At 37.7% G+C, this 12,289-nt stretch overlaps 1 protein-coding gene across 1 annotated transcript in view; it reads left to right on the top strand.

The window, feature by feature from the left end:
• Window positions 1–2,036: 2,036 nt before the first annotated feature.
• LOC119771357 (serine/threonine-protein kinase DCLK2-like) overlaps window positions 2,037–12,289 on the top strand; it is a gene marked incomplete at its 3' end in the record, with an annotated part of 31,238 nt that continues 20,985 nt past the window's right edge. Inside the window, exons 1-2 of the mRNA XM_038267226.1 lie at window positions 2,037–2,313; window positions 2,782–3,735. Of these exons, the coding sequence (XP_038123154.1) occupies window positions 3,306–3,735 (430 nt within the window). The remainder of the gene's footprint in view (window positions 2,314–2,781; window positions 3,736–12,289) is intronic.

Below are 12,289 nucleotides of genomic sequence, written 5' to 3'. Positions count from 1 at the left end.
AACATAACTGATCATGAGAGTTTAACTGGTCTTTAAAAGGTGTGAATACATACCAGTTAGACCCAGACTAAAGATAAACCTGATGGCTGGTTTGTTTAAATGATAAGGTTTTCTTTCTGCTGTAGAACAACATCATTGTTGTTCACCTTGTCATGAATGGTTCAGTGCTTTGGCTGACAGTGAAGGGTGTGTCCCTTCTGTCTGCCTCGGGTCCCAGCTGTCAACCCCCCCACCTCTCCCCAAATCCTCAGATCAGGGTGGGGCCTACAGGCCTCCATCCAGTAGGGCAACCAAACAAAGAAAAAAAGTACTCAGAAAAAAAGCATAAATGAGACAAAAGAAGCAGGTGTGATCCAGATACAGTGTTAAACACAGTGAGCAGCTGTAGCTGAGACCTGATTGGTAAATTAGCCTGATTAATAAGAACACTCATTAAAATAATATATATATATATATAATATATAAAAAATAATATATAAAAAATTAATAAAACCTACAACCACCCTTTTTAATATAGCAAAATTATGTACAGCTGTCCATCATTGATGCCTTTTATTTCTATTTTCTAAACTAATAAAATATACTTTGCTGGAAATTCTATCTTTTATATAAAAAAAACAACCACAACACATTTGTTTTATACAGTTATATTGTTGGATTGCCAATAGTTATAAGATCAATTTTAAAAACTCTATCAGGTTGAGTTTTAGGTATTTTTACTATAGTTAAAGAAATCAAGGCCAACAATATAAAAGGTGAATTTTCATCCAGAAACATCTGCATCAAAATCACTTTTTTCTTAACTAATGATAGTCAGCTTAATTAATTGGAATAGTTTTTATGTGAAGACTTATTTTTGTTGTTTTCTGTGATACACAGTACTTTTCCAAACTTTGCAATGATGCATTTTAGAAGAATCTTAACCAACTGATGTAAAAGAACGATAAAAAGTCTTTGAACATCACATCTTTACATCTTATCCATCTTTTAAACATAACATTATAGACAGAACATTAGTTAATACGGGTATAACTGTCATACTGTCCCTGTTTGACAAAGATAGAACATTAAAGTTACAGAATATCTGTTAAAAAATGTAATTTCATTAATATTTAACAGTTTTATCCCCTTGTACATAAAGGATGGTTCTCATATTTAACTAAGGGAATTTACAAGAAAAAAAATTGTAGTTTAATTATCCTGATAGAAAACATATGAAATAGAAGCAAAGATGTAATACATAGAGAGCCGCATTTTTTTACCTCATTGTTTAGACAATATAAGCTCCAGATAAAAATATAATAAATTATTATTAAATTTACTAATTATAATGTAATCAATAGTTATTATTTTATCATTTTTCATTAGATAAACATCAAAAGATTACATGATTGTGTTATTAAATCTAATGTTATTCTATTTTTTAAGGGTTTAAATAAAAAAATATTAGAAAAACTGTTCAGCTTGTAGAATTATAATTTTCTTTTCTTATATTAAATTTCTTTGTAAACCACAAAATTCCTTTGATCCTACAGCTGGAATAGATTACTTACAATTAAATATGCATTTCATCCAATTTGAATGATAATCAGGTTTTTATTTCAAGGTAATTGAGCTGAATCTTGTCTCCAGCCGGCGGCTGTATCACAGACCCATCATCAGTGCTGTGCCGAGTAATGGCCAGCAGGGAGAGCTGTTATACTAAACCGTCTCTTTCTCCTTTTGTCTTATATTTAAAATACATTTTATTTTATTATTCTATTGTATAAAAGTCAGTCAAGTTTAATGTGACGTATATGATTGAGTGTTTTTTTTTTTTTTTTTTTTGGTTATTCACTAAGTTTGGTCAAAAAATATTTTTATACTTTTGATTTTTTTAAAATAATGTGTTTATTTAAAAAAAATATAATTTTTTTTTTTAAATAAACATTTGAAATAAGAGTCGGAAAAAGGACATAAATGCGAGAGGCGGTAGAGAGAGGTAGACAATGGAGCGGAGAGAGAGAGGGAGGAGGGACGTTTGTTCCCGTTCAGCCCAGGAGAGGACGGGGAGGGCGGGGTGAATCCAGCCGGTGTCTCCGCTGCTGCTGTCCGCCGCGCATCCCCTTCCTCCGCAGGTGAAACCGGCCGCCACCGCTTCCCCGCAGCCCGGGTTAACGCACAGGCCCGCTGCGGTTAGGCTCGGCCGTAGCGGTTCGCCCCATTTGGATCCGCCGGTACTGTCCGGAACGCGGCGGGGGTGAGAGGAGAGAGAGGAGGGGGAGGAAGAGGAGAATTCCTCCTTAGCAACAAACCGGTTACCCGGCATTATTGGTAGGTACCTCCCTCTGTGTCTGTCAATGTGAGCAGAGCTTAGCAGCAGCAGCAGCAGCAGCAGCAGCAGGGCGGATTGATGGATAAAGTCAATGTGATGAAGAGAGAGAGACAAACTGCTCAGGTTTTATAATCATGTCAGCATTTCTTCTTATGCAGATCATCTACATTTGAATGGTTTTCCCCACAGGCTCTGCAGAATGCCCTTCTAAAACGTGTCTGGTGTTTAAAACAACCTCTTTTGCACCATTACTGTTAAAAAACCCACAAAAAGATCAAATACTATGTTGTGCAATTAACTGGATGCAAATCTGGCACTTCTGCATCCCTCACTGACTGATTTAAATATATTTCCTGCATGAAGGAAGGCTGACTGTTCCCCTTGTGTCATCTCTGAATCCTGTAGGTCTGCCTTGTCAGTACCAACCATGTGATTGTTTTTTTTTTTGGGGGGGTTTGTATTTTCAGGGATGGATGGACTGCTGATGACTGTGGAGGATTAAACTGTTGCCTGGAACAAAAATCCCCAAAATGGACCGGATCACAGGGATAATGGTTTATTGATTTGGGTTTAAAGCTGGACTTGTTTCCCTTGGTCTGCCTTCGAAAAACCAGACAAGTGAGGTTGTGGTGGGGTCACTGCAGTGTAGTAGCCTCAGGGACAGGGCTAAATTATAAAGCAGAGGATTACTATAGAAGGTCTGAAACTCTTACAGGTCTTAGTATTCTTCTACAAATCTGAATCTACCTTGAATTAGCAACAAGATATAGTAAAGTAAGGGACGCTTTAAGGTCTAATTGTCCCTATTTAGTAGAGGACCAGTGGATCTACTCTGAACTACATTAAAACTCTATAGACCACATTATAGACTCTTAATTATAACTGGAATGTGTTCTTCCTGATACATTTTGAGGACCTAAGTATCTTTCTTCCATTTGAATATGGCTCTCTGATTGGATTAACTCTCAGTGCGACTGGAAGCTCCTTCATCATGTCTCTGAGTAAGACCCTTGAGTTGGAGCATTTCGACGAACGGAACAAGGTCCGCCGGGGACGCTCTACCCGACCTAAAAGAGATGACTCCACCGCCAGCGGTGGGGGATCCGGCCCCAGTTCCAGAGGCAGCAGCCTGGTTCCCAGTCCTGCCCACAGCGCCAACTGTAGCTACTACAGGACCCGGACACTGCAGGCCCTCACCTCGGAGAAGAGAGCCAAGAAGGTCCGGTTCTTTCGCAACGGGGACCGGTACTTTAAGGGCCTGGTGTACGCCGTTTCTAGCGACAGGTTCCGGTCGTACGACGCTCTGCTGATGGAGCTCACCCGATCATTGTCAGACAACCTTCATCTGCCGCAAGGAGTTCGTACAATCTACACCCTAGATGGCAGCAAGAAGATCACCAGTATGGACGAGCTTGTGGAAGGTAACTACTTCTTGGTTTAAAATTAGGTTTCCTATTATTGGAAATAGGAGGTTGTGGGGTTTGTGGAGTTTTAAGCCATTTTTTTTCTGTCTTCTTATTATCCGACTCTTCCATTTATGCCTGTGTCTCTGAGCTCTGCATCAGAGCTGCCAGGAGTTACTTTTATTGACAGATATAGATAAATATGATTGGATAAAGAATGACAAAAAGTGCACATTAGCCAAGCTTTCTGCACCTTGGTAAGAATCTTTCAATCAATACGAACTGTTGGGTGGCGTTTCCCCAACATTTGAATATAGCACTGTTGTAAACTACTGTACGGTGGCCTTTTTTGACGGCTCCAACACATAAACCTCCAAATTCCCATTATTCTATAATTGCCTGTCAGAAGCGAATGAAGGGATTCCAATGGCCTTACATTACGTTGCAGTAAAGCTGTTTTTCTTACCATTAGAGCAAGAACAGTGGTCAGTGGTGCAGAACGTTACAAGTGCAGTTTTCCGTCCAAAGCCAGTAGGGGAATGACAAAGCCCTTAGTGGTCCCATAAACACCTAGGAATGATTAAAATATCTCAATTTGTGGCTCCCAGCTCATGTTCATTACTTCTATTATGAGTATTGGTTTAAGTAAGCAAAAAACACAAAATCGAATCTCCAAATAAACTAAGAAATATGACAAGAATGCTGAAAAATAAAAAGTTTAGAATATTTGATGCCATTTTCTGGCCCCGATACCTGGCTGTGCAGTATTGGCCGATATCATATCGATACCATCTGTTTGAAATTGATGTGTGTGTGTATAAATGAAGAACTGCATACTACTTGGATATAAAATAATTACCATCATGGCTTTGTCAAGCTATAAAACGATTTAAAAGATTTAGATTTACTGTTTTCAAGATATAAGATTTAGCGATTTCTTTTTAAAACTTAGCATTAAGAAAGTTAATGAAGTCCAATATATTACTTATGTGATGTTTTTTTTTTTTTTTTTCAAAATATTGAAATATGTTTTTTTTTAGTTTGGGCTTCATGTCTGTTTTTACACATATTTTCAACCTTTACAGAATTTCTAACCTGTGAATTCATGTTCAAAACATGTATTTAGCAGCAAAAGCTTGAGTGTTATGGCAGAGGTAATGATTTACTTTAACAGGATTATTGTTAAAATAGAAAAGTCTTCTTTTCCTCCAAATGCAGAGTCCTATTGGTACTCTCCGATACCGATACCACCATTTTAGAGCATTTTAGACCGCCCGATACTGCTTTAAGTAAGCGAAAAACATAAATTCGAAGCCCCAAATAAACAAAGAAATATAAATAAATATTTATGGGTGAACAGATAAATTAATTTCTTTTTGTATTATTTATTTCTTTTTATTTTATAATGACCTTGTCTATTAGCCTGGGTGCCAGTCCGAACTTAGTCCCGCCCACAAGGTTTGAGTTCGGGGAAGTTCGGTCTGGCTCTGCTCCATAGTAGCGTGAGTATTAAAGCCCACTGTCAGGCAATCCAATCAAATTGTCAGGGCGGGCTTTATACGATGATGGACAGATGATCAAGAGTAACGTTATCAACCATGTGACCAAAGCGCGCTTGGGTGACAACAATAATGGCTGCCGCTGGAGAGTTTGGGTGAGTAGATTCTGCTATTAGGTCTGTTCTAGAAGATATCGACAGCAAATTAATTTTAAAAGAGGAACAGAGAAACGCGATCAAGGCTCATCTTCTTATTCTAGGCGTGAAACTGCACGCTTTGATTTTTGTGGACAACAACTATGCCTCGCTTAACATACGTCACGCACTCCGTTGCTCTTATTGGTTGTAGGTCTATCCAATTGAGTACAGAGGCATTTTTTTCCTGGTTCGTTCGAAACACGCCCCATAATCACAGCTCTATGGAGCAGTATCAGACTCATATTCTGACTAGAATTGAGTCGGACTACGTCAGGCTACTTGTCTATCCTATTTACCTGCAATTTGATGGGGCGGCACTATAGCAACCCCTACTGAGAAGCCACCGCTGTTTATACTAAGGCTAAGGTCAGATAAACTGGTTGGTTTTAGCATTTTGTGAGGAGTGATCAATGCTTGCGATTACAATGACAATATCAAGTGATTTTAATAACATTTTCGACATTCTTTATGATTCCATTTGATCTGTAGCTTCTCAGCTAGCCACCGTTGACAAGTTAGACTTAGATTCAACGTGATTTATCCCTTGGGATTACTCCTTCAGGGAAATTCTAGTTCCAGTAGCTAATTTAGAGTACAAAGAGCAAAATGCCATTATAGATAAAATGCTACAGACAATATAAAAAGAGTGTATATAGTACAAAAAAAGCAACAAAAAAATAAAAAATAAAAAGTTGTAATGTCCTTGAATATGTTTCCCTTAGATATAAAAATATCTGCACAGTAGAGAGCTAAAGGAAGACTATTTAGTAGTTGATTAAGGTTATTGCACTTGAACTTCAGAAAAGTACTGACCTTATAAATAAGTAAAAAATTACACAGGTTACACAGTAGTTGGCATGTTTTATTGCACAGTGAGAGAGAAGAATCTTGCACGAGTGACATTAGGTAATGTTTGGCATGACACGTCCAATGAGAGGCGGGGCTGACCCTTGCCCCTCTTCCTATCACCTCCTCCTTCCACCGAGTGAGGAGTTGTACAGCATGGCTCTGTTCGAAAACCTAGGACGGGTCCTCCAAGGACGCGGTCTACCTAGACTGGATCCTTCGAAGTCCTTGAAAATAAGGAGACCGGAAGAGTTTTGGCTGTAAATTCGACCAGGTCTACCCTTTAGCGGGTTTTACCGCCGTATGCACGGTTGCTTAGCAACCGTGAACGTTGACACACAAAGCAGGAAAAGAATGAATACAGAAGTTTTCAAAACTGTTTATTTATTTATTTGTTATTGTGAAGTGAACAAAGACTACACTCACAAGAACCAGAGTGGAATAAAGGTTCCAACCAGCGGGAGCAGGAACAAATCAAATCAAATGTAATGATAGAAACCTTAGTCAGTTAAATAACCTGCTGCTGTCATTCTGCACATCTCTGATGCTGCTGCTATTTTCAAATATCCATTACTGTAAAAATGTCCATAGCTGCATATTGGTTATTAATTCTCCAGTTTTATATTGTTAAAACACTTTACAGTATTTTATTGTTTATATTTTAACTCTTCCCTATTATGTTATTCTTATACTTTTTTCTAAGGTCCACATTTGTGTGACCATTTTCAATAATCTTTCTGCTGCTGTAAATCTTCCCATTGTGGGACAATAAAGGGATTTTCTATTCTATTCTATAAAAGGGGTAGAAAGATATAAGTAAATCTAAACAATATATTTACAAAAAATATATCTGCAAAATCTCTAATATTCAACAACAAAAAATACAAAGTTAAGCATATTGTGCAAAACAGCAATAAAAAGATAAAAATCCTATCAGATTTATAGTCCCCTGCAAATATATTAGAATCTGTCCTTAAATTACAGCCAAACTCATTTACACAGTAACAGATAAAAACCTTTAGATAAACCAAACATTACAGCCACATATCTGACTCAATAACCATTAAAACAACTATTTTCATTCATTTCAGACGGAACTATTCACAGAGTTGTATTATATTAAACTGAACTTCCAATTTTCACCACTGTTCGGCGCCAAGTAACCTTTCCTCTGATCACGGCTTGCTTGGTCTCGCAATGAATCCTGGGATATCCAAGAATACCGAGGATATATCGGACCCATCCTTCAAATTGGGCAAAAAGAAGGACGCATTTTAAGGCCGCATAACGAGGACTCTTGGAATCCGACCAGACCTCGGCGCCGCGCAATGACGTAATCGGCCTTCCAGTCCGGTCTTCTAAGGATGCGTCCTAGGTTTTCGAACAGAGCCCTTGATTGCTTGAGGAACAAAGGAGTTCAGCAGTCTGTTGGTCCTGCATTTGGGGAGGAGCAATGTCCCACTCATCACGTTAGCAACTTTATGCTTATCAGACCAAGGCATTATGCAAATTAACACCACAAATTAGATGATGATGTAATCTAGCGACTTCTAGCAAGTTGTAGGACAGCCTGTAGGGACTTCACTAGCTGAAGAGTTTGCTACAGTGCAGCCGCTGTCATTACCATCAGATGTGGCCATCAAAGAGAGTGTGAGTGCATTCAGACGGCCATATTCGTTTTGATAACATAATCTAAATGCATTTCACTTTAGATCTGAAAGCCTACCAGATGTTGCATGTAAGCTGTCCTGTGATTCGCACTTTATATAGCGATGATGAGTGCATCTTCTACTTAGTTTTACTCTCACCAAGAACATAAAATTTATACTTTCCAGAATGGATAAGTTCAACTTACATCAAATAAATGTTTTCATCCTAAACAGTCATATGAACCCCAATGACTGATTAATGTCGGTTCCTGCAAACATTTTACTGATTTTAGTAGCTGAAAAAGAATGCCACTTCTCTGCCAGATTCTCTGTTTCTCTAACATCTTTGTTGCACCTGTATTTGTTTGCTCAGAAGGACAATCTCTTCCATTTTAATGCTTCTATTGATTGACAACATGTTTATTATTTGGTGAAATGCACAAGAAAAAACAAATTTATATGTAGTATAGGGTTAATATAATGCTGCATAAAACTGCAACATTGCACAAACATAGTGTAACATGTGCTGTCTATGCCAGAAGCAGCACATCCAGAGTAAGGCTCAAGCACAGACACATTACTCTAGTAGTTCCTAACTGAGAGAGTCTGGTAGGAAATAACTACCCGGAGGTCAAAGCGGCCTCTCATAAAAAAAAAAAATAGAACTTTAAAAAATTTAGCATCTAATGGGATTATTGTCATGAAGAGACCAAGATAAACTCTCTGAAATATGTCATATTTGTTAACTGAACATCCACAAGGAATTGTACAGTAAACAGGAATGTTGTATTTTAGCCCTTTTGGCCCATAAATGAAGAGTATTTTGATATCAGTAGTATCCAGTTTAACTCATATAAAAAAAAGAAAGGTGGTACCAAACCAGAACTAAATGACTTGCCTTTGACTAGTAATGTATAAAAGCTAATTTTCTGTCTGTTGATTGTAATGGCTGTTTTCAAAGTTTGAAATAGATAATTTAGATTTGTCTTAAAGAATCCTATTTAACACGACTTATACATTTTTCCAACATAGCAACATTACAGGCGACAGGATGCTGCTTGAAAGGAACATAATGCAAAGCAGAAGGTTGTATCACCACATTTCAAGCATCTTATGTCAGAGATTTCTAACTTTATTATCTGTAAATATCCTGTTTGCTTATTTCCTAGAGACTGTAGACTCTTAACTAATGGGGGAAATTTCCAACATGCCTAAATCCTGAACATTTCCTGGTATAAATGTACAGAGATCAAGATAATATCCTAGCAACACTGCCGTAAAACCCTCATTGCTCCTGTTATCTGCTGAAAGTCATGCTCCCGCTGCAAAACTATATATATATATATATATATATATATATATATATATATATATATATATATATATATATATATATATATACATATAAATATGTATTCTTTTTTTCAGCTGTTGTTGGCCGGTCAAGTGCAAAATTTTTCAATTTCCTATTGTATCTCTTAAAACCAAAAAAATAACCCCCCCGCCGGTAAAAAGAAATCTAGATATTATATTATTTGCATTAAAAACACAATTTAAAAAAGCAAAGAAACCAACAAAGTTGACAGACCATGAAAACATAATTAGACATTAATGTCAGTGTAGGAAGTTATGCTTAATGTAGCGGGTAGGCATATTTGAAGAATCGTTGTCATGGTTTTGGTTCTGTTGTGCTTTACTTTGCTCCATGTTTCCTAGTTTTATTGGTTTAATTCCTATTTTGTTGTAGTTTCTAGATTTATTTTAGTTCTCTAGTTATTTCTGTTTTCCTCTGTTGCCCTCTTGTGTGTTTCCCCTTGGCTCCCTCGTTGTCTCCTCACACCTGCTCCTTATCAGCTTGTTAGCCCTGCCATTGTCTGTCAGCTACATACAGGTGCTGGTCATAAAATTAGAATATCATGAAAAAGTAGATTGATTTCAGTAATTCCATTTAAAAAGTGAAACTTGTATATTATATTCATACATTACATACAAACTCATATATTTCAGATGTTTATTTTGTTTAATTTTGATGATTACAAATGACAACAAATGAAAATCTCAAATTCATCATATCAGAAAATTAGAATATTACTGAAGACCAATAAAAACAAAGGATTTATAGAAATGTTGGCCAACTGAAAAGTATGAACATGAAAAGTATGAGCATGTACAGCACTCAGTATTTAGTTGGGCCTCCTTTGGCCTGTATTACTGCAGCAATGCGGCGTGGCATGGAGTCGATCAGTCTGTGGCACTGCTCAGGTGTTATGATAGCCCAGGTTGCTCTAATAGTGGCTTTTAGCTCTTCTGAATTGTTGGGTCTGGTGTATTGCATCTTCTTCTTCACAATACCCCATAGATTTTCTATGGGGTAAGGTCAGGAGAGTTTGCTGGCCAATTAAGAACAGGGATACCATGGTCCTTCAACCAGGTACTGGTAGCTTTGGCACTGTGTGCAGGTGCCAAGTCCTGTTGGAAAATGAAATCTGCATCTCCAAAAAGTTGGTCAGCTGCAGGAAGCATGAAGTGCTCTAAAACTTCCTGGTATGTGGCTGCGTTGACCCTGGACCTCAGAAAACACAATGGACCAACACCAGCAGATGACATGGCACCCCAAACCATCACTGACTGTGGAAACTTTACACTGGACTTCAAGCAACGTGGATGAAGTGCCTCTCTTCTTTTCCTCCAGACTCTGGGACCTTGATTTCCAAAGGAAATGCAAAATTTACTTTCATCAGAGAACATGACTTTGGACCACTCACCAGCAGTCCAGTCCTGTTTCTCTTTAGCCCAGGCAAGACACTTCTGACGCTGTCTGTGGTTCAAGAGTGGCTTGACACAAGGAATGCGACAGCAGAAACCCATGTCTTTCATACGTCTGTGTGTGGTGGTTCTTGAAGCACTCACTCCAGCTGCAGTCCACTCTTTGTGAATCTCCCCCACATTTTTGAATGGGTTTTGTTTCACAATCCTCTCCAGGGTGCGGTTATCTCTCTTGCTTGTACACTTTTTTCGACCACATCTTTTCCTTCCCTTCGCCTCTCTATTAATGTGCTTGGACACTGAGCTCTGTGAACAGCCAGCCTCTTTAGCGATGACCTTTTGTGTCTTGCCCTCCTTGTGCAAGGTGTCGATGGTCGTCTTTTGGACAACTGTCAAGTCAGCAGTCTTCCCCATGATTGTGTAGCCTATAGAACTAGACTGAAAGACCATTTAAAGGCTTTTGCAGGTGGTTTGAGTTAATTAGCTGATTAGAGTGTGGCACCAGGGGCCATCAATTTTGAACCTTTTCACAATATTCTAATTTTCTGATATGATGAATTTGAGATTTTCATTTGTTGTCATTTGTAATCATCAAAATTAAACAAAATAAACATCTGAAATATATGAGTTTGTATGTAATGTATGAATATAATATACAAGTTTCACTTTTTAAATGGAATTACTGAAATCAATCTACTTTTTCATGATATTCTAATTTTATGACCAGCACCTGTATTTTCTTCCTCTGCAGTCACTCCTTGTTGGTTCCTTTTTGTTGCTGGTCCTGTCGTCGCCCTCACACCTCGTCTCTCCCTGGCTCCTTGTGCGCGTTTCCCTTGATTCTCCGTGTTTCTGGTTTGAGTTACATTTTAGTTGGATTTTTGGATTTTGCCTCTGTTATTAGTGTTTTCATTAAAACTACAAGAATTCACCTCAGCCTCTCTGCCTCTGCATTTTGGGTCCTCTTAACTACAACCAAGACGTGACAATCGTAATCTGAGGTTTTAGATGACATATTACTGCATGAATTAATATTAGTCTGACGGTATTCTATGGAGGGAATTTTGTTCCATTATTATTACAAAACAAAAACAAAAAAAGCATTTTTGTAAATAGAAATTTGAAAACGACAAACGAAACAAAAAATTAAAAATCCAGAAAAAAACAGAAAAGTGTCTTAATCAACAAAATCCGCAAAAGGTTTTTTATCATAATTTCTCTCAAACTAATAAAAATTTATTTCCTTTTTTCATGTTTTTTTTGTCTTTTTGTTTCTTCAAATATCTTTTTTTCAGATTTAGTTGTATTAATCACACTGGCTTAATCTGAATACCTCAAATCTGAAAGGACACTAAAACCATGCCAGGAAAGCGTTTGCTGTTGCCAATAAGTGCTATCCGAATAGTGCTTAGGAAGGAGCTAGGACCAGGAAGCATTATGCATCCTAGTGCCACTGCAGTTAGCATAGGGAGCTTTTCATGTCTCTAGCTGCTGCTAGAAATTATAAAATTGCACACAATCCTTTGTGTCTTTGGCCGCCTGTAGTCCCGATACGACGTCTGTGTATGATTATACACTTGAGGCTGTGGCTTGTTTGGATTCACCAAAAATCAAA

Source organism: Cyprinodon tularosa, unplaced genomic scaffold (genome assembly GCF_016077235.1).
Source record: "Cyprinodon tularosa strain WSP-4 unplaced genomic scaffold, ASM1607723v1 ctg666, whole genome shotgun sequence".
Classification (NCBI taxonomy): Eukaryota; Metazoa; Chordata; class Actinopteri; order Cyprinodontiformes; family Cyprinodontidae; genus Cyprinodon; species Cyprinodon tularosa.
Note: the sequence above shows the minus strand (reverse complement) of the source record. Positions and strands in the feature narration are given on the sequence as shown.